Source organism: Hyla sarda, chromosome 4 (assembly GCF_029499605.1).
Source record: "Hyla sarda isolate aHylSar1 chromosome 4, aHylSar1.hap1, whole genome shotgun sequence".
Classification (NCBI taxonomy): Eukaryota; Metazoa; Chordata; class Amphibia; order Anura; family Hylidae; genus Hyla; species Hyla sarda.
The window spans coordinates 419,855,500-419,879,486 of record NC_079192.1 but is presented as its reverse complement, the minus strand read 5'-3'; the positions used below and the strand labels follow the sequence as shown (position 1 = coordinate 419,879,486).

General features: G+C 44.1%; 1 protein-coding gene across 1 annotated transcript in view; it reads left to right on the top strand.

Annotated features, from left to right (window-relative positions):
- LOC130267785 (uncharacterized) overlaps nucleotides 1–17,046 on the top strand; it is a 101,730-nt gene extending 84,684 nt beyond the window's left edge. The window contains exon 11 of the mRNA XM_056517979.1: nucleotides 16,951–17,046. Coding sequence (XP_056373954.1) covers nucleotides 16,951–16,955 — 5 coding nt within the window. The 3' untranslated portion in view covers nucleotides 16,956–17,046. The remainder of the gene's footprint in view (nucleotides 1–16,950) is intronic.
- Nucleotides 17,047–23,987: the final 6,941 nt, after the last annotated feature.

Genomic DNA, 23,987 nt, shown 5'->3' with positions numbered 1-23,987 from the left:
GGGTTTGGAATCTTTAGTTGTAACTGGATTGAACACTGATCATGGATCGTACCCAGAGAGTGGTGGTCAATGATTCGTACTCTGATTGGTCCCCGGTTATTAGTGGTGACCCCAAGGTTCAGTACTGGGCCCGCTGCTGTTTAATTTATTTATCAATGATATAGAGGATGGTATTAACAGCTCTGTATATAGAGGGGGGCTGTGTATATAGAGGGGGGGGGGGCTGTGTATATAGAGGGGGGCTGTGTATATAGAGGATGGTAATAACAGCTCTGTATATAGAGGGGGGCTGTGTATATAGAGGGGGGGGGGCTGTATATATAGAGGGGGGCTGTGTATATATAGAGGATGGTAATAACAGCTCTGTATATAGAGGGGGGCTGTGTATATAGAGGGGGGCTGTGTATATAGAGGATGGTATTAACAGCTGTTTCTATCTTTGCAGATGACACCAAGCTTTGTAGCACGGTACAGTCTATAGAGGATGTGTATATAGAGGGGGGGGGGCTGTGTATATATAGAGGGGGGGTACAGTCTATAGAGGATGTGCATAAGTTACAAGATGACTTGGATAGACTAAGTGTCTGGGCATCCACTTGGCAAATGAGGTTCAATGTGGATAAATGTAAAGTTATGCATCTGGGTACTAATAACCTGCATGCATCGTATGTCTTAGGGGGGCTGTGTATATAGAGGGGGGCTGTGTATATAGAGGGGGGCTGTGTATATAGAGGGGGGGGGGCTGTGTATATAGAGGGGGGCTGTGTATATAGAGGGGGGCTGTGTATATAGAGGGGGGCTGTGTATATATAGAGGGGGGCTGTGTATATAGAGGGGGGCTGTGTATATAGAGGGGGGCTGTGTATATAGAGGGGGGCTGTGTATATAGAGGGGGGCTGTGTATATAGAGGGGGGCTGTGTATATAGTGGGGGGCTGTGTATATATAGAGGGGGGGCTGTGTATATAGAGGGGGGGCTGTGTATATAGAGGGGGGGCTGTGTATATAGAGGGGGGCTGTGTATACTAATAACCTGCAGCGTCGTATGTCTTAGGCGGGATTAAACTGGCAGAGTCACTGGTAGAGAAGGATCTGGGTGACTTGTAGATCACAGACTACAGAATAGCACAATGTCAGGCTGCTGCTTCCAAAGCCGGCAGGATATTGTCATGTATAAAAAGAGGCATGGACTCAAGGGACAGGGACATAATACTCCCCCTTTATAAAGCATTGGTACGGCCTCATCTGGAATATGCTGCTCAGTTTTGGGCGCCTGTTCATAAAAGGGACACTGCGGAGCTGGAAAGGGTGCAGAGACGCGCGACTAAACTAATATGGGGCCTGGAACATCTTAGCTATGAGGAGCGATTAAAGGAGTTACAATTGTTTAGTCTTGAGAAGAGACGTTTAAGGGGGGATATGATAAACGTATATAAGTATATTAATGGCCCATACAAAAAATATGGAGAAAAACTGTTCCAGGTTAAACCCCCCCAAAGGACGAGGGGGCACTCCCTCCGTCTGGAGAAGAAAAGGTTTAGTCTAAAGGGGCGGCACGCCTTCTTTACCGTGAGGACTGTGAATTTATGGAACGGTCTACCTCAGGAACTGGTCACAGCAGGAACAATTAACAGCTTTAAAGCAGGGTTAGATACATTCCTGGAACAAAATAACATTAATGCTTATGAAGAAATATAAAACTATATCCCTTTCCCTTATCCCCTTACACCCTTCCCTTCAATCCCCTGGATGGACTTGATGGACGTATGTCTTTTTTCAACCATACTATGTAACTATGTAACATAAAGAAGCAATTATACGTTTACCACAGCAAATATAAATGTAGAAGTGGAAGTGCGTCTTAGGTGTTTTCGCAGAGACGCTACCCCTCATAGTTAATCAGCACAATGGATATGGCTAATGGTAAAGTTAATATAACAATAATTCTATCTAGGAGTTAAAATTGGATCACACATTTTTCAGGGATAACTCAGAAAAATTGTACAACAAATATAATAAATATCATATAATGAGGCAAAGGCACAAACAGTCTGTTTTTGGAATTATATTTAATGTATATTTTAAGCTCATTATTGAGAGAGATAATACAAGATGTGAACTGCTGTGGGGATAGAGTAGTACTTAATGTGGGCGCCTTTTTTGGTACTACCTGAACTCCTATTTCGATCAGTATAGACAAATCATAGTCACATTTTAGAATAGGCAAATTTCACTGAAAAATGTAACCTGATTAACACCTTAAGGACCAGGCCATTTTACACCTTAGAACCAGAGTGTTTTTTGCACATCTGACCACTGTCACTTTAAACATTAATAACTCTGGAATGCTTTTAGTAATCATTCGGATTCCGAGATTGTTTTTTCGTGACATATTCTACTTTAACATAGTGGTAAAATTTTGTGGTAACTTGCATCCTTTCTTGGTGAAAAATACCAAAATTTGATGAAAAATTTGAAGCTCTCTGCTTGTAAGGAAAATAAATATTCCCCAAAATTTTTTGGGGGATTCCCATATACAATATGTCTACTTTATGTTTGCATCATAAAGTTGAGATGTTTTTACTTTTGGAAGACACCAGAGGGCTTCAAAGTTTAGCAGCAATTTTCTAATTTTTCACAAAATTTTCAAACTCACTATTTTTCAGGGACCAGTTCAGGTTTGAAGTGGATTTGAAGGGTCTTCATCTTAGAAATTCCCCACAAATGACCCCATTAAAAAAACTGCACCCCCCAAAGTATTCAAAATGACATTCATTCAGCGTTTTAACCCTTTAGGTGTTTCACAGGAAAAGCAGCAAAGTGAAGGAGAAAATTCACAATCTTCATTTTTTACACTCGCATGTTCTTGTAGACCCAATTTTTGAATTTTTACAAGAGGTAACAGGAGAAAATGTATACTTATGATTGTAGCCCAACTTCTCTCAAGAAAGCACATACCTCATATGTCTATGTAAATTGTTTGGCGGGTGCACTAGAGGGCTCAGAAGCGAAGGAGCGACAAGGGGATTTTGGAGAGTGAGTTTTTCTGAAATGGTTTTTGGGGGGCATGTTGCATTTAGGAAGCCCCTATGGTGCCAGAACAGCAAAAAAAAAAAAAAACACATGCCATACCATTTTGGAAACTAGACCCCTTGAGGAATGTAACAAGGAATTAAGTAAGCCTTAATACCCCACAGGTGTTTCACGACTTTTGCATATGTGAAAAAAAAAAAAAAAGAAAGAAATTTCACTAAAATGTGTGTTTCCCCCAAAATTTCACATTTTTGCAAGGGTTAATAGCAGAAAAGACCCCCCAAATTTGTAACCCCATCTCTTCAGAGTATGAAGGTACCCCATAAGTGGACCTGAAGTGCACTACGGGCGAACTACAATGCTCAGAAGAGAAGGAGTCACATTTAGCTTTTGGAGAGCAAATTTTGCTTGGGGGGCATGTCACATTTATGAAGCCCCTATGGTGCCAGGACAGCAAAATAACCCCCCACATGGCATACCATTTTTGGAAACTAGACCCCTTGAGGAACGTAACAAGGGGTACAGTGAGCATTTATCCCCCACTGGTGTCTGTCAGATCTTTGGAACAGTGGGCTGTACAAAAATTTTAAATTTGCACAGCCCACTGTTCCAAAGATCTGTCAGACACATGTGGGGTGTAAATTCTCACTGCACCCCTCATTACATTCCGTTTCCAAAATGGGGTCACATGTGTTTTTTTATTTTTTTTGCGTTTGTCAAAACCGCTGTAACAATCAGCCACCCCTGTGCAAATCACCTCAAAGAGCACTTTGCGCCCACATATGGGGTATCACCATAGTCGGGAGAAATTGCATTACAAATTTTGGGGGGCTTTTTTCCCTTTTACCTCTTGTCAAAATGAAAAGTATAGGGCAAAACCAGCATGTTAGTGTAAAAAATTTATTTTTTTACACTAACATGCTGGTGTAGACCCCAACTTCACCTTTTCATAAGGGGTAAAAGGAGAAAAAGCCCCCAAAATGTGTTAGCCAATTTCTCTCGAGAAGGGCGATACCCCATATGTGGCCCTAAACTGTTTCCTTGAAATACGACATTGCTCCAAATTGAGAGCGCCATGCGCATTTGAGGACTAAATTAGGGATTGCATAGGGGTGGACATAGGGGTATTGTACGCCAGTGATTCCCAAACAGGGCGCCTCCAGCTGTTGCTAAACTCCCAGCATGCCTGGACAGTCAGTGGCTGTCCAGAAATGCTGGGAGTTGTTGTTTTGCAACAGCTTGAGGCTCCGTTTTGGAAACACTGCCATACAATATGTTTTTCATTTTTATTAGGGGGACAGTGTAAGGAGGTGTATATGTTGTGTTTTACCCTTTATTATGTGTTAGTGTAGTGTAGTGTAGTGTTTTTAGGGTACATTCACACTGGCGGAGGTTTACAATGAGTTCCCTGCTAGGAGTTTGCGCTGCGGCAAAAAAATTGCCACAGCTCATACTTGAAGCAGGAAACTTACTGTAAGCCTGCCCGTGTGAGTGTACCCTGTACGTTCACATGGGGGGGCAAACCTCCAGCTGTTTCAAAACTACAACTCCCAGCATGTACTGACAGACCATGCAGGCTGGGAGTTGTACTTTTGCAACAGCTGGAGGCACACTGGTTGGAAAACCTTCAGTTAGGGTCTGTTATCTAACTCAATATTTTCCAACCAGTGTGCCTCCAGCTGTTGCAAAACTAAAACTCCCAGCATGTACTGATCACCGAAGGGCATGCTGGGAGATGTAGTTATGCAACAGCTGGAGGGATCGCAACTACAACTCCCAGCATGCTGGGATTTGCAGGTTTGCAACATCTGGAGAGCTACAGTATAGAGACCACTGCAAACTGTGGCCCTCCAGATGCTGCAAAACTACAAATCCCAGCATGCCCAGACAGCAAACAGTTGTGTGGGCATGCTAGGAGTTGTAGTTTTGCAAGATCTGGAGGGCTATACTTCAGAGACTACCATATAGTGGTCTCAAACTGTAGCCCTCCAGCTGTTGCAAAACTACAACTCCCAGCATGCCCAAACAGCTGTCTGGGCATGCTGGGAGTTGTAGTTTTGCAACATCTGGAGGGCTACAGTTAGAGACCACTGTATAATGGTCTCAAACTGTACCCTGCAGATGTTGCTAGGCAACTCACAGGCTTCTGTCGGATCCAGCCGCACGTCATCGCCGCCCGCCGATCTCCGTCGCCCGCAGCCTCCGTCGCCCGCCTGGATCAGTAAGTGGATCTTTGGCGCCGGTCCCCGTCATTTCCCCATCCTGCCCTGCCTATTGTGGGTGGGCAGGACAGGGAAAACGAAAGTAAACCCCCCCCCCCCTGCCCCCGATCTGCTATTGGTGGTCGCGTCTAGACCACCAATAGCAGGGATAGGAGGGGTGGCACCCCTGCCGCCTCACTCCTATCGCTTCAGGGGGATTGTGGGTGTCTTAGACACCCGCAATCCCCCTTTTTTCCGGGTCACCGGGTCACCATAGACCCATAATGACCCAGAATTGCGCAAATCGCAAGTGTGAATTCACTTGCGATTTGTGCCGATTGCCGACATGGGGGGGTCTGATGACCCCCCTGGGCATTTGCGCGAGGTGACTGCTGATCGATATCAGCAGTCACCCCGGTCTGGTCCCCGCCCGGCGCGCGGCAGGGGACGGAATTCCCACGGACGTATGAGTACGTGCCTGGTCCTTAAGACCCAGGGCGCAGGGACGTACTCATATGTGCCTGGTCCTGAAGAGGTTAAATTGTTGGCTATAAGAGAAATCCCATAGAAGGTCATCTATGGCATTATACTGTTTGGATTTATCACACAAAAGTAATTTAACATTTTTCAATTTGGTCCTACCATAGATTTTGTGGTAAAATGATTGATGTCATTACAAAGTCCAATTGGTGGCGCAAATAAACAATCCTTCATATGAGTCTGTAGGGGGATGGGGGAGATTTAAAGCATTATTGTAGGAAGGAAAAATGAGGAAGAAAAAAGGAAAAATGCAAAAATGAAAAATTGGTGTTATAACTTTGGTGCTTATTTTTCTCATTGTTGCACCCCTGCCACTGATTTTTGCTCCTGAGTTACGCTCTGTTATCTCGATATCTGAAGAGGTGTTTATACATCATTTTTAGCAGTGGTTTTGCCTGTTTCCCTCTCTTTGTACTGTTGTTTTGTTTCATATTATCCTAGTTGGCTGTAGTAAATCGTAGACTCAAGGTATAATCACTTTTTTACACTAGATGTCAATGTGTCACTTATGTAAAAGTCTAATAACTATATTGGCCTTATAAAAAGAAATAAGCTTTGTTCATTAATAAGGTTAATTACCTTCTTTTTCTATAATGTTGATATACTGTATTATATGTGTCATATTCCGTTGCCAATTCTTAAAAGAGTCAATACCCTAAAGATGTGAAACCTGTTGTAGACATTACAACCCTATGGGCTAAATTAAGTAACATAAGTTATCCTTTAATTCATTCCTGAATTTCACCACAATATATTTATTGTGAATTAAAATTATTTCCTCACCTTTAATAGTGTAGAAAACATATATTATCTCACATATATTATCTCCCCTCCCCCTGCTCCTACACAGCTCCTCATCTCCCCCTCCCCCTGCTCCTACACAGCTCCTCATCTCCCCTCCCCCTGCTCCTACACAGCTCCTCATCTCCCCTCCCCCTGCTCCTACACAGCTCCTCATCTCCCCTCCCCCTGCTCCTACACAGCTCCTCACCTCCCCTCCCCCTGCTCCTACACAGCTCCTCATCTCCCCTCCCCCTGCTCCTACACAGCTCCTCATCTCCCCTCCCCCTGCTCCTACACAGCTCCTCATCTCCCCCTCCCCCTGCTCCTACACAGCTCCTCATCTCCCCTCCCCCTGCTCCTACACAGCTCCTCATCTCCCCCTCCCCCTGCTCCTACACAGCTCCTCATCTCCCCCTCCCCCTGCTCCTACACAGCTCCTCATCTCCCCTCCCCCTGCTCCTACACAGCTCCTCATCTCCCCTCCCCCTGCTCCTACACAGCTCCTCATCTCCCCCTCCCCCTGCTCCTACACAGCTCCTCATCTCCCCCTCCCCCTGCTCCTACACAGCTCCTCATCTCCCCCTCCCCCTGCTCCTACACAGCTCCTCCCCTCCCCCTGCTCTGTCTTCTGAGGATGCAGGTCTGCACTGAAAGAAGACAGAGAAGATGTATGTGAAGGGGAGGATGAGAAGCTGCTCGGGTTGGGGATGTATAGACTGCAGGGGAATAAATCTCCGACTGGGGATGATTTCTATGTGTGAAGGGGGGGGGGGGGGGGACTCCTGAATGACATGCTGGGAGATGTAGTCCCTGTTATGTGTGTGTATGCTAGTGCTTACAAACCAGTCGGCCTCCAGCTGTATCAAAACTACAACTCCCAGCATGCCTGGACAGACTTTGGGCATGCTGGGAGTTGTAGTTTTGCAACAGCTGGAGGACGACTGGTTGGGAAACACTGTCCTAGCCTATTCAGCATATACATCATGTTACACCAGTGTTTCCAAACCAGTGTGCCTACAGCTGTTGTAAAACTACAACTCCCAGCATTCCCTGACAGTCTTTGAGCATGCTGGGAGTTGTAGTTTTGCAACAGCTGCAGGCACACTGATTGGGAAACACTGACCTAGCCTATTCAGTATATTACAAACAAAGTGCATTGTTTCGCAACCAGGGTGTCTTCAGCTGTATCAAAACTACAACTCCCAGCATGCCCAGACAGCTTTTGGCTGTCCGGGCATGCTGGTAGTAGTAGTTTTGCAACATCTGGAGGCACCCTGGTTGGGAAACACTGGTGTATGCCCTATAGAGGTGTGGTGAACTACAACCCCCAGGAGACTACAGAGGCAGCATGCTGGTGTTATACCACAGACTGAAGACTCCTGAATGACACATGCTGGGAGTTGTAGTCCCTTTTGTGTGTGTATGCCAGTGTATCCCAACCAAGGCTCATTATATTATTGTGCTGTGTATAAGGGGCCGACCCCAGAAAATAGTAAAGGGCGGAACAAACAAACAGAATAATGATAAGGTGTCATTTTTACAGAAAAATGTACTGCGTAGAAACGGAAGCCCCCAAAAGTTACAAAATTGTGTTTTTTCTTCAATTTCGTCGCACAATGATTTTTTTCCCGTTTCGCTGTAGATTTTTGGGTAAAATTACTGATGTCACTGCAAAGTAGAATTGGTGGTGCAAAAAATAAGCATCATATGGATTTTTAGGTTGAAAGAGTTATGATTTTTAAAAGGTGAGGAGGAAAAAATGAAAGTGCAAAAACGGAAAAACCCGTGGTCCTTAAGGGGTTAAATATATAAATAACAAAAAGGCGAAAATGAAAATGTTGGCCCTTTGAAAAGTGATGGGGGAGAAGTTATAGACGGGAATGAGGAGAATTTTTCCCTCTTGTATGGGGCATTTGGCACTGGGCTCTGGATCCTTCCTCTGGATCAACACAGTAGAGATAAAATAGGGATATAGGTTATACTTGATGGACTCTGCTCATTCTTCAACCTCATCAGCTATGTTACTATATAAACTCCAATGCTGGTTTAGTATTTTAAAATGGCAGCATGCCAGCTATGGCATTTTTTTTATTTTTTCAATACATTGTGGATTTTTTATCCTCATGTGTGAAAAGAGTGTAAAAAAAAAAAAACACAAAAAAACAGTGGGAAAAAAAACACCAAAGAAAAAAATGCTAATTTCTAACCATTTTTTAAATTTATTTTAAATTTATTTATTTATTTTTTCCACCCCTTAAGGACTCAGCCCATTTGGCCTTAAAGGGGTACTCCGGCGCTTAGACATCTTATCCCCTCTTATCTTGCACCCCATTTAAAATCAGTCCAGCATGTCAGCTGTTCGCTCTGGGTCTGATTACCGGCGACCACAGGGCCCCTTTAACCCCTTAACGATGCAGGACGTATATTTACATCCTGCGCCGACTCCCGCGATATGAAGCGGGATCGCGCCGCGATCCCGCATCATATCGCGTCGGTCCCGGCGCTCATCAACGGCCGGGACCCGCGGCTAATACCACACAATAAACGCAAAACATTTTGACCAAAATGTACTACTGAAACAAAGCACAATGCATAACAAAAAAGAAAAAAGAATCTCAGAATCACTAGGATTAGTAACATTTTTCCAGATTTAAAAAAAGAGGTACCCCACCCCTAGACATCTTACTTGACTTGGGTGCCGCAGCCAATATCACGGGGGTTCCCAGCGGCAGAAACCCTGTGATTAGACATCTTATCCCCTATCCTTTGGATAGGGGCTAAATTGTCTAGGGGCAGAGTACCCCTTTAAAGTGACACGTACAAGAATGGGATTGTTAATGAAAGCACTATAAGGTTGGGGCATTACAACTTCGCAGCACAAACACAAATAGATGCTTAGAAAACGTATTAAAAGTGAAAAACATTTTAGATACATTGTAGATACCTGGGGGCTGAGGATGTTTCGCCCTACCGGCCTTTGTTACAGAAGCTAAGGAAGAGAAAATAAATAAAAAAATATATATAATAGTAGTGAAATTAATATAATAAAAACAAATACATGATAAGATAAAGCAATAGAGGAACAGAGCAAATCCTGTAAAACAGCCAATGTATTCTATGTTCAGAATGATTATTAATTGTGCTACAATAGCTCCATCTAGTGGACAATACTGGAATAGATGACTGGATAAAATCACTGCTTATAACAGAATGCCTATAAAATGTTCTACAATAGCTCCATCTGGTGGACACTATTAGAAAAGACAACTAGATAAAATCACTGGAGGAGATTTATCACTGAAGTCGCTTTTTATGTCATTTTTCAAGTCACTTTTGCTGCAGGTTTTTTGGAGAGATGCGCATAGTTTATCATATAATCTCACGATGTGTGATAAATAATGTGTAAACCCACCAAAACTAACATAATCACAACACCATGTCTCACGTCATAAAGCAGGTTTCTAGAGCACCACTGAGGGTGGTCTGCAGTTGCGGTTTATTTTCATGCTTTGAAGAGTAAAATTGCGATTTTTAAATTATACGCAAATTATAACATAGTAAAAAAAAAATAATTTGGCTAGTAGAACAAAAAAAAGCTAAATAAACACACAAAGGAAGCATTGCACACACAAACACAGACCTGCAACATAGGAAGAAAGTAAAAACAAATATTAAATCCACTACTGTTTTTAATAAAAATTCTCAATTGTTCTACAATAGCACCACCTGGTGGGCAATACTGGAAAAGACAACTAGATAACACTATATCTGCTTAATAGATATGGCGAATCAACAAGAGGGGAAAAAAATTCATATAATAAAGACCAGGACACAAGAACTAAATAGTAGGGGCAATTTTTTAAGGAATTAATATCGTCTCATGAGGACAGGATGGCTTCTCGCAGTTCTTGTCGCACATTAGATGGTGGTCCTTATATGCTCTGAACAGACCGTTCCACCTCCTCACAGAGATGTCTATAGGATTAGGATCTGAGGGCGTTGAAGGACCAAGGAAAACTCCTTGCCATGTTCCCGGAACCTTTCCATGAATATACGAGTCTTGTGGATGGTGCCTTGTCCTGCTAACAGTCTCCTCCTGCCATAGGGGAAACAGCGGCCATTGAGGGATAAACATGGTCAACACAACACTTAGATAATCCCTACTGTCCAAATGTCCATCCACAGGTATCAGAGGAACCAGGGTGCACCAAGAAAACATTCATCCACCATTACATCTCATCCCCAAGCCTTAACTGTTCACACTGCTTGTGCCAAATTCCGAACTATCAGCATGGTACCACAGAGATCTGGATCCATCTGACCAGGCCATGTTTCTCTATAGAGATCTGGATCCATCTGACCAGACCATGTTTCTCTATAGAGATCTGGATCCATCTGACCAGGCGATGTTTCTCTATAGAGATCTGGATCCATCTGACCAGGTCATGTTTCTCTATAGAGATCTGGATCCATCTGACCAGGCCATGTTTCTCTATATAGATTTGGATCCATCTGACCAGGTCATGTTTCTCTATAGAGATCTGGATCCATCTGACCAGGCCATGTTTCTCTATAGAGATCTGGATCCATCTGACCGGGTCATGTTTCCCTATAGATATCTGGATCCATCTGACCAGGCCATGTTTCTCTATAGAGATCTGGATCCATCTGACCAGGCCATGTTTCTCTATAGAGATCTGGATCCATCTGACCAGGCCATGTTTCTCTATAGATCTGGATCCATCTGACCAGGCCATGTTTCTCTATAGAGATCTGGATCCATCTGACCAGGCCATGTTTCTCTATAGAGATCTGGATCCATCTGACCAGGTCATGTTTCTCTATAGAGATCTGGATCCATCTGACCGGGCCATGTTTCTCTATAGAGATCTGGATCCATCTGACCAGGCCATGTTTCTCTATAGATCTGGATCCATCTGACCAGGCCATGTTTCTCTATAGAGATCTGGATCCATCTGACCAGGCCATGTTTCTCTATAGAGATCTGGATCCATCTGACCGGGCCATGTTTCTCTATAGAGATCTGGATCCATCTGACCAGGCCATGTTTCTCTATAGAGATCTGGATCCATCTGACTAGGCCATATTTCTCTATAGAGATCTGGATCCATCTGACCAGGACATGTTTCTCTATAGAGATCTGGATCCATCTGACCAGGCCATGTTTCTCCACAAAGATCTGGATCCATCTGACCAGGCCATGTTTCTCTATAGAGATCTGGATCCATCTGACCGGGCTATGTTTCTCTATAGAGATCTGGATCCATCTGACCGGGCCATGTTTCTCTATAGAGATCTGGATCCATCTGACCAGGCCATGTTTCTTCTCATAGATCTGGATCCATCTGACCAGTCCATGTTCCTCCTCATAGATCTGGATCCATCTGACCAGGCCATGTTTCTCTATAGAGATCTGAATCCATCTGAAAAGGCCATGTTTCTCTATAGAGATCTGGATCCATATGACCAGGTCATGTTATTCACAGAGATCTGGATCCATCTGACCAGGCCATGTTTCTCTATAGAGATCTGGATCCATCTGACCAGGCCATGTTTCTCTATAGAGATCTGGATCCATCTGACCAGGCCATGTTTCTCTATAGAGATCTGGATCCATCTGACCAGGCCATGTTTCTCTATAGATCTGGATCTATCTGACCAGGCCATGTTTCTGCAAAGATATCTGGATCCATCTGACAGGACATGTTTCTCTATAGAGATCTGGATCCATCTGACCAGGCCATGTTTCTCTAAAGAGATCTGGATCCATCTGACCAGGCCATGTTTCTCTATAGAGTTCTAGATCCATCTGACCAGACCATGTTTCTCTATACAGATCTGGATCCATCTGACCGGGCCATGTTTCTCTATAGAGATCTGGATCCATCTGACCAGGCCATGTTTCTCTATAGAGATCTGGATCCATCTGACCAGGTCATGTTTCTCTGTAGAGATCTGGATCCATCTGACCAGGTCATGTTTCTCTATAGAGATCTGGATCCATCTGACCAGGCCATGTTTCTCTATAGAGATCTGGATCCATCTGACCGGGCCATGTTTCTCTATAGAGATCTGGATCCATCTGACCAGGTCATGTTTCTCTATAGAGATCTGGATCCATCTGACCAGGCCATGTTTCTCTATAGAGATCTGGATCCATCTGACCGGGCCATGTTTCTCTATAGAGATCTGGATCCATCTGACTAGGCCATATTTCTCTATAGAGATCTGGATCCATCTGACCAGGACATGTTTCTCTATAGAGATCTGGATCCATCTGACCAGGCCATGTTTCTCCACAAAGATCTGGATCCATCTGACCAGGCCATGTTTCTCTATAGAGATCTGGATCCATCTGACCGGGCTATGTTTCTCTATAGAGATCTGGATCCATCTGACCGGGCCATGTTTCTCTATAGAGATCTGGATCCATCTGACCAGGCCATGTTTCTTCTCATAGATCTGGATCCATCTGACCAGTCCATGTTCCTCCTCATAGATCTGGATCCATCTGACCAGGCCATGTTTCTCTATAGAGATCTGAATCCATCTGAAAAGGCCATGTTTCTCTATAGAGATCTGGATCCATATGACCAGGTCATGTTATTCACAGAGATCTGGATCCATCTGACCAGGCCATGTTTCTCTATAGAGATCTGGATCCATCTGACCAGGCCATGTTTCTCTATAGAGATCTGGATCCATCTGACCAGGCCATGTTTCTCTATAGAGATCTGGATCCATCTGACCAGGCCATGTTTCTCTATAGATCTGGATCTATCTGACCAGGCCATGTTTCTGCAAAGATATCTGGATCCATCTGACAGGACATGTTTCTCTATAGAGATCTGGATCCATCTGACCGGGCCATGTTTCTCTATAGAGATCTGGATCCATCTGACCAGGTCATGTTTCTCTGTAGAGATCTGGATCCATCTGACCAGGTCATGTTTCTCTATAGAGATCTGGATCCATCTGACCAGGCCATGTTTCTCTGTAGAGATCTGGATCCATCTGACCAGGTCATGTTTCTCTATAGAGATCTGGATCCATCTGACCAGGCCATGTTTCTCTATAGAGATCTGGATCCATCTGACCGGGCCATGTTTCTCTATAGAGATCTGGATCCATCTGACCAGGTCATGTTTCTCTATAGAGATCTGGATCCATCTGACCAGGCCATGTTTCTCTATAGAGATCTGGATCCATCTGACCGGGCCATGTTTCTCTATAGAGATCTGGATCCATCTGACCAGGTCATGTTTCTCTGTAGAGATTTGGATCCATCTGACCAGGTCATGTTTCTCTATAGAGATCTGGATCCATCTGACCAGGCCATGTTTCTCTATAGAGATCTGGATCCATCTGACCAGGTCATGTTTCTCTGTAGAGATCTGGATCCATCTGACCAGGCCATGTTTCTCTATAGAGATCTGGATCCATCTGACCGGGCCATGTTTTTCTGTAGAGATCTGGATCCATCTGACCAGGACATGTTTCTCTATAGAGATCTGGATCCATCTGACCAGGCCATGTTTCTCTGTAGAGATTTGGATCCATCTGACCGGGCCATGTTTCTCTATAGAGATCTGGATCCATCTGACCAGGCCATGTTTCTTCTCATAGATCTGGATCCATCTGACCAGTCCATGTTCCTCCTCATAGATCTGGATCCATCTGACCAGGCCATGTTTCTCTATAGAGATCTGGATCCATCTGACCAGGCCATGTTTCTCTATAGAGATCTGGATCCATCTGACCAGGCCATATTTCTCTATAGAGATCTGGATCCATCTTACCATGCCATGTTTCTCTATAGGGATCTGGATCCATCTCACCATGCCATGTTTCTCTATAGAGATCTGGATCCATCTGACCAGGTCATGTTTCTCTATAGAGATCTGGATCCATCTGACCAGGCCATGTTTCTCTATAGAGATCTGGATCCATCTGACCAGGTCATGTTTCTCTATAGAGATCTGGACCCATCTGACCAGGCCATGTTTCTGCATAGATATCTGGATCCATCTGACCAGGTCATGTTTCTCTATAGAGATCTGGATCCATCTGACCAGGCCATGTTTCTCTATAGAGATCTGGATCCATCTGACCAGGCCATGTTTCTCTATAGATCTGGATCCATCTGACCAGGCCATGTTTCTCTATAGAGATCTGGATCCATCTGACCAGGCCATGTTTCTCTATAGAGATCTGGATCCATCTGACCAGGTCATGTTTCTCTATAGAGATCTGGATCCATCTGACCGGGCCATGTTTCTCTATAGAGATCTGGATCCATCTGACCAGGCCATGTTTCTCTATAGATCTGGATCCATCTGACCAGGCCATGTTTCTCTATAGAGATCTGGATCCATCTGACCAGGCCATGTTTCTCTATAGAGATCTGAATCCATCTGAAAAGGCCATGTTTCTCTATAGAGATCTGGATCCATATGACCAGGTCATGTTATTCACAGAGATCTGGATCCATCTGACCAGGCCATGTTTCTCTATAGAGATCTGGATCCATCTGACCAGGCCATGTTTCTCTATAGAGATCTGGATCCATCTGACCAGGCCATGTTTCTCTATAGAGATCTGGATCCATCTGACCAGGCCATGTTTCTCTATAGATCTGGATCTATCTGACCAGGCCATGTTTCTGCAAAGATATCTGGATCCATCTGACAGGACATGTTTCTCTATAGAGATCTGGATCCATCTGACCAGGCCATGTTTCTCTAAAGAGATCTGGATCCATCTGACCAGGCCATGTTTCTCTATAGAGTTCTAGATCCATCTGACCAGACCATGTTTCTCTATACAGATCTGGATCCATCTGACCGGGCCATGTTTCTCTATAGAGATCTGGATCCATCTGACCGGGCCATGTTTCTCTATAGAGATCTGGATCCATCTGACCAGGTCATGTTTCTCTGTAGAGATCTGGATCCATCTGACCAGGTCATGTTTCTCTATAGAGATCTGGATCCATCTGACCAGGCCATGTTTCTCTATAGAGATCTGGATCCATCTGACCGGGCCATGTTTCTCTATAGAGATCTGGATCCATCTGACCAGGTCATGTTTCTCTATAGAGATCTGGATCCATCTGACCAGGCCATGTTTCTCTATAGAGATCTGGATCCATCTGACCGGGCCATGTTTCTCTATAGAGATCTGGATCCATCTGACCAGGTCATGTTTCTCTGTAGAGATTTGGATCCATCTGACCAGGTCATGTTTCTCTATAGAGATCTGGATCCATCTGACCAGGCCATGTTTCTCTATAGAGATCTGGATCCATCTGACCAGGTCATGTTTCTCTGTAGAGATCTGGATCCATCTGACCAGGCCATGTTTCTCTATAGAGATGTGGATCCATCTGACCGGGCCATGTTTTTCTGTAGAGATCTGGATCCATCTGACCAGGACATGTTTCTCTATAGAGATCTGGATCCATCTGACCAGGCCATGTTTCTCTGTAGAGATTTGGATCCATCTGACCGGGCCATGTTTCTCTATAGAGATCTGGATCCATCTGACCAGGCCATGTTTCTTCTCATAGATCTGGATCCATCTGACCAGTCCATGTTCCTCCTCATAGATCTGGATCCATCTGACCAGGCCATGTTTCTCTATAGAGATCTGGATCCATCTGACCAGGCCATGTTTCTCTATAGAGATCTGGATCCATCTGACCAGGCCATATTTCTCTATAGAGATCTGGATCCATCTTACCATGCCATGTTTCTCTATAGGGATCTGGATCCATCTCACCATGCCATGTTTCTCTATAGAGATCTGGATCCATCTGACCAGGTCATGTTTCTCTATAGAGATCTGGATCCATCTGACCAGGCCATGTTTCTCTATAGAGATCTGGATCCATCTGACCAGGTCATGTTTCTCTATAGAGATCTGGATCCATCTGACCAGGACATGTTTCTCTATAGAGATCTGGATCCATCTGACCAGGCCATGTTTATAGAGATCTGGATCCATCTGACCAGGCCATGTTTCTCTATAGAGATCTGGATCCATCTGACCAGACCATGTTTCTCTATAGAGATCTGGATCCATCTGACCAGGTCATGTTTCTCTATAGAGATCTGGATCCATCTGATCAGGTCATGTTTCTCTATAGAGATCTGGATCCATCTGACCAGGCCATGTTTATCCACAGAGATTTGGATCCATCTTACCAGGACATGTATCTCCACAGAGATCTGGATCTCTATGGAGATCAGAATCCATCTGAATCCATCCAGTTAGAACCCAATAAAGACAACTGATAAAGGTCTACGATGTCCTGTCCTGTTATCATGTGACCAGCTGATGTTACAGTAACATGTTTTTCCCCTTATCTCCAGTGTAGGGGAATTCTCCTGACGCCATCAGATCAATCACTCAGGAGCCACTTCTGGTATAAAACCAAAGATTCCGTATCACATAGAGGATAAAGAGACGCGGTGGTGACCTCACTGTATAGGGACTTGTCTCCTCTGTATAAAGACGTGGGACCCCAGGAGAAACCCTAACAGGTAAGAGGAATAGATGACTGCTGATCCAGGGGACGTATCACTAGTCTGGGGTCATTACTATCTTCTCCTTTATGGGGCGCCATCTTCTCTAGACCTGTTGTTCCTATAGATGACATACAGCAGGCAGAGGACAATACACATCTCCTTATTGGCCATATATATAGTGTTATGTAATACAGAGGGGGATGTGTGTGATGTATGGAGGATTATGGGGAAACTCTAGATGGAAATTATATGGCGAAAATTGCTGAAAACTATGGAGGGATTTGTGTCTGGGCAATGTGAATAAGAATAATAGGGGTACATGTGGCTGGGAATTATAGGGGTACATGTGGATGGGAATTATAGATGTACCTGTGGATGGGAATTATAGGGGTACCTGTGGATGGGAATTATAGGGGTACCTGTGGATGGGAATTATAGAGGTATCTGTGGATGGGAAATATAGGGGTACCTGTGAATGGGAATTATAGGGTACCTGTGGATGGGAATTATAGGGGATCCTGTGGGTGGGAATCATAGTGATACCTGTGGATGGGAATTATAGGGGTACCTGTGGGTGGGAATCATAGGGGTACCTGTGGATGGGAATTATAGGGGTACCTGTGGATGGGAATCATAGGGGAACCTGTGGATGGGAATTATAGAGGGACCTGTGGAGGAGAATTATAGGGGTACCTGTGGATGGGAATTATAGGGGTACCTGTGGATGGGAATTATAGGGGTACCTGTGGATGGGAATTATAGGGTTACCTGTGGCTGGGGATTATAGCGGTACTTGTGGATGGGAATTATATGGGTACCTGTGGGTGGGAATGATAGGGGTACCTGTGGATGGGAATTATAGAGGTACCTGTGGATGGGAATTATAGAGGTACCTGTGGATGGGAATTATAGGGGTACCTGTGGTTGGGAATTATAGGGGTACCTGTGGATGGGAATTATAGGGGTACCTGTGGGTGGGAATTATAGAGGTACCTGTGGATGGGAATTATAGGGGTACCTGTGGATGGGAATTGTAGGGGTACCTGTGGAGGGGAATTATAGGGGTACCTGTGGGTGGGAATTATAGGGGTACCTGTGGATGGTAATTATAGGGGTACCTGTGGAGGGGAATTATAGGGGTACCTGTGGAGGGGAATTATAGGGGTACCTGTGGAGGGGAATTATAGGGGTATCTGTGGGTGGGATTTATAGAGGTACCTGTGGATGGGAATTATAAGGGTACCTGTGGAGGGGAATTATAGGAGTACCTGTGGAGGGGGATTATAGGGGTACCTGGGACCACTTATAGCATTGATGTCATGTGACTGCCCTCAGTTCTCACTGGCTTCTAGTTTCTAGTACTAGGCATGACAGTCGCATTATGTGACCACTTATAGGTCACAGCCATTACTAGTAGCTAGCAGGATGCACAGATTGTCACATGGTCATGATGGTATAAGAGATGTCTATATCCACAGTGTAGCATTCACGTTTCAGTAGACACAGATGATAGTGGATCCGCTGGACCTGTGTGGTAGATGACTCAGACCGTACCAGGGAGCGGAGTCTAAGGTGCCGCTTGTCTTCAACAGAGCCTGCCGCAAAGCGGGATGGACTTGCTGCGGCAGGCGGCACCAAGGTCGCTACCCCGGGCACGGCTCGACCACACAAGCAGCTGAGGAGATTCAAGGCACAGGTGGGAGCTCATCAACAGCAGGCACACCGGAGGATACTGGGAGAGGAAGAGGAGAATGGAGATGGAGTCCGTAGACAACAAAAAAGGGGGATGACCTTGTGGACTCAGAATCCTTATGATTATATGAGAATTCAGCCCAGGGGAGAAGGTCGACCCAATCGTCTTGGCTAGCGGAAACAAAATGCCGAAGATAAGTCTCTAGGCTTTGATTAACCCTCTCCACCTGACCATTGGACTGAGGGTTATAGGCCGAGGAGAAGTCCAGATTAATGTCCAGACGGTTACAAAGGGCTCGCCAGAACTTAGAGACACACCTCGATCCGAAACGATATGCTGAGGAAGACAATGTAAACGAAAGACATGCAACAAGAAGTACTTTGCCAGCTACGGGGCAGAAGGAAGACCTGGTAGAGGAATGAAATGAGCCATCTTGGAAAACCGATCTACAATGACCCACATGACCGTGTTATTATAAGATGGTGGCAAATCAGTGATGAAATCCATGGCGATATGGGACCAGGGAGTCTTCGGAATGGGTAAAGGCTGTAAAAGTCCTGCAGGTCTCTGTCGAGGAGTTTTGTCATGGGCACAGGTTTCACAGGAACGAACAAAATCAGAAACATCAAGTTCAAGATGGGGCCACCAGTAGTGCCGGGAGATTAGAAGTAGAGTCTTGCGTATACCAGGATGACCTGCTGTCAAGGAAGAATGACCCCATTTCAGCACCTTGTGTCTCAATCTGGCGGGCACAAAGGATTTTCCCGGAGGAACTTGCTGAATTTCAGCAGGAGCAGCAGGAATCAAACTGTCAGGAGGAATAATATGCCTAGGCGTGGAGTCCAAACCAATGGCGTCAGAGGACCTGGAGAGAGCATCTGCCCTGATGTTCTTGTCTGCTGGACAGAAGTGGATGAAGAAGTTGAACCCCCACCTTGCCTGCGGGGGTTCAAATGCTGAGCAGACTGAAGGTATAGAAGATTCTTATGGTCGGAGTAGATGCTGACCGGATGAGATGAGATATCACCATTCCTCCAAAGCTAGCTTGATAGCGAGGAGTTCACGATCTCCAATGGAGTAATTCCTCTCAGCAGGAGAGAAGGTCTTGGAGAAGAACCCACAAGTTACAGTCTTGCCCTTGGCATTTTCCTGAGTAAGAACGGTACCCGCTCCAATAGATGAGGCATCAACCTCCAAAGCAAAGGGTCTCTCCGGATCTGGTAAGCAAAGGAGCAGAGGTAAACGCAGACTTTAAACAGAAGAAGGCCTTTCAGCCTCTTGAGGCCGAGACTTAGGATTAGAAGTCTTCTATGTGAGAGCCACGATTGGAGCAACCAAGAATGAAAAATGTGGGATAAATTGACGATAATAGTTAGCGAATTCCAGAAAGCATTGAATAGCATGTAGGCCCAAAGGACGAGGTCAATCCAATACTGCACACAAGTTATCTGGATCCATCTGCAGGCCCCGATGAGAGACAATGTAGCCAAGAAACCGAAGACTAGACTTCTCGAACAGGCATTTCTTCAGTTTGGCGTACAGATGATTCTTCCATAGTTGCTGAAGAACCAGACGAACATGAGTACGATGTTCCTCTAAGTTGGAAGAGAAGATGAGGATGTCATCTAAGTATACAACAACACAGGTGTAGAGAAGATCACGGAAGATATAATTGAAAAATGGCTGGAGCATTGGAGAGACCAAAAGGCATTACAAGAAACTCAAAATGTCCGTCACGAGTATGGAAGGCAGTTCTCCATTCATCTCCCTTGAGTATATGAATGAGGTTATACGCTCCACGTAAGTCCAACTTGGAGAAGACCTTGGTACCATGTAGGCAGTCCAAAAGTTCTGAGATAAGAGGTAGTGGGTAATGATTCTTGACCGTGATTTTGTTAAGTCCCCTGTAGTCAATGTATGGACAGAGTGCCATTCTTCTTACCTACAAAGTAGAAACCAGGACAGGACATGATGGGCGGAGGTTGAGAGCCTCCTCCCCCCGCTTCCTGCCCCCTCCATGGACCAAACACATGCTGCTGGTCCGGGACACCGCTCAGCTGCGCTGAAAGCTGGGATGTGAGTGTGCTGGATGGCGGTGGAGCAGAGGGATCTGACCTGACACAGGAGTAGCAAGCGGGGAGCAGTGGACTGTGAGCGTAGTGGCCCCCACACGAACAGCACACACAGGTGCCGACAACGCTGTGATCTGGAGTGGAGGCCCAGAAGAGGCAGTGAGGGGGAGGAACCCGGATCTGTGTTGTGCTGAGAATGCAGGCAGAGTGAGAGTGTGACCCTGGAGCTACTGGAGGAAGACACACTGAGGAGGCTGATCCATGGCTGCTCCAGGGACCCAGCTGAGATTCGGGTGAGATCCTCTCATATCTGTGTTGTTATAAGGATGAAACTGCTGCCACAGTGAACAAACTACTAAAAGAATAGGTGTGGGGGCAGGTTTTGCTCGCTCAATAATAAATCCCCCTCGTGGTGATTATAGCTGTGGAGGTGAACGCTGCCATGTTCACCTTGAATGTTTTAAGTCGATAAAGTAGGCCCTTCTGCATAAAAAATGAGAATTTATCTATAAGAACTGGATTTGGGTGTAAAACCCTAATTGGGACAATGTATTTTATAAATTTTTTTCTCCTGAGTATAAACGACACCTGGTGAAACACCTGTAGCGGGAGCAGGTCTATGGATGGGGGGGGGGGGGGGAGGTTTGCGGAACCCTGGGGAAGATTTTTTTTATTTTTTCCAAAATTTTTTTTCCTCAAAGAAATTGGGAAAAAAAATTTATTTTATTTTTGTTTTTTTGATTTTTTTTTTCTTCTCAAAAATTTTTTTTTTCTTTCTTTTCCTTTTCTTTTCCTTCTCACTATGGTGTTTATTGTGTTCAACTGGACTGTAAGAGAATGACCACGGATGACTGTTAAGGCTGTGGTATGGAATGTACGAGGACTTTGGGATAAAATTAAAAGATCAGCGGTAATGGGAGTTATTATGAAGCATGCACCAGGTATAGTCGGATTAGTTGAGACACATTTAACGGGGGAAACAGTAATGGTTTTGAAACGTAATATTTGAGGAATTTATTACCATTCTCTTCATACAGCATATTCACGGGGGGTTTCGGTGTTAATCCGTAGAAACTTAAATTGGGAATTCATTAGAAAAAGGGTAGATGCTGAGGGGAGGTTTTTTTTTATATGGGTGTTAAAATATTTTATATACAATTATAACTTATGCAAGGGTATACAAGATGGCTGACAAAAGTCAAATCTAAAATGGATGCCATGACCTTTAGAAACAGTTAAGCTATAGACAGCTGAACCTTTACATAGAATTGCTGAGGTATGCATAACACACTATTAAGGATGTTAAGGTTGAAACTACAGCAGTACCATATATGTGAAGGGTAGTAATGTCCAATCGGATTACAAGTTAAGCATGACATAATGTATACACCCTTAAGTTAAAGATATACTCAAACCAACCCACTGGGAAGAGATATATAGAGATAAGTATATTTATGGATAAAAGACTTAGTATAACCACGCCCACATATGTAAAGAACACACCCATAAGTATGGTATAAAAGAAGACTGCGTCAACAGGGGGCAGCATCATTAAGGAGACCTCACTCACTCATGGAGGACGAGGGAAGGACATCAGTCATGAAGAACCAAGAATGAAGTAAGCCAAGCTAAGAGGAAGGAGGCGGAGCCAATCCAGTCTGATGTAGAAGGAAGCCATCTTAGATGAACTTTCCATGATGGATCCAGCCCACACAACCCTCAGTTGGTGAGATGGTTCTGAGAACATGCCTGCACTTCCTAATGTTATTATTGTAATACTTAAGCAAGAACTGTTATTTACATAAGATTTACTAGTTTGTTCTGTCGGCCATATTTGTCTATGAGCCTAAAATAAATGTATGATTGTTTACTTAATTTGACGTAACCTGAGTAATTTATTCCTCTCCAATGGTGACTGTGTCAATTGAAATTTGACCAGTATAAGAATGTAACATTTTGGCGACGCCAGCCATTCGTCTTTGTTCAGCTTGTACAGGGGGAGAGACGCGTACGGATGATACAAGCTTCCAGAAAGACGAGACCCTAAGAATCTGACGACCATTGGAGAAGGCCAGGAAAAGAATTCAGCTGCGGGAACTTGATAAAGGACGTTTCAGCAGAGCAGACTGAGAGACAAGAGGCTATCGTGTGAGTATTGTTTTAATTTCTCTATATTATGGTAGACAAATGTAAAATGCAGGTTTCAGACATGTCTAGTTTTAAGTCAGATGTATCTAAAGTAGACTTAACACAGTTATGGTTTAAATTAGTAACAGAATATGAAACTAAGAATAAGGAAATAGATGGTAAATTATTTGTAAATAAAGAGAAATGTAAGGTAGCAAATCTGGTACATCTGTCACAAGTTTTCCATAATCAAGTTTTGATACATGGAAATGATCCAGAAATTGTATCCAAAAAAGATTGTGGTATACAATGTAATGGTGACGGAACAAGTCAAAACGTGTTGACATCTGATCTGGATACAGAGTCACAAGCAATGTTTACTACTCAGTGTAGTGAAGACTTAAGGGCGTCAGCTGCTGACATCTGTCAAAGTGACAGCTCAATGCATTTGTTAACAGAATTACACTATTTGAGTAAACTTAAAAAAGAAATCCCTACATTTAATAAGAAATTTCATGTAGCGAGAAGTTTAGAACTTTTTGAGGTACACGTAGCCAAGTTTGGTTTAACCAAGTCTCAAATCAATAAAACTTTCCGATTATATATTCCTGTAGATATTTGGAGAATTATAGAATTACATCACAATGTACAGGGAGAAGAATGGTTGGAATGTGATGATGTTGACAGGCTGACAATGCTCTGTACAGGTGTCAACAAGGACATTCCAAGCATGGATATGTTAACTTCCTATCAAATCGGAAAAGACCAATGTGTTTTTGAGTACATGAAAAGTTTTGAACGAATGTTCAAGGTGGTCATGGGAAAAAACACATCAATTGATAAAAATCAGATTATGATAAGTACATTTATTAAAAAGTTTCCTTTCATGGATAAAGTAATATTAGCAATAGCGTCAAAGAAAAATTCGTTAATCGAAGTCGCTAAACTAATTGATGTAGCCAGGAAGCAACAAAAAGATAAGAATTGTC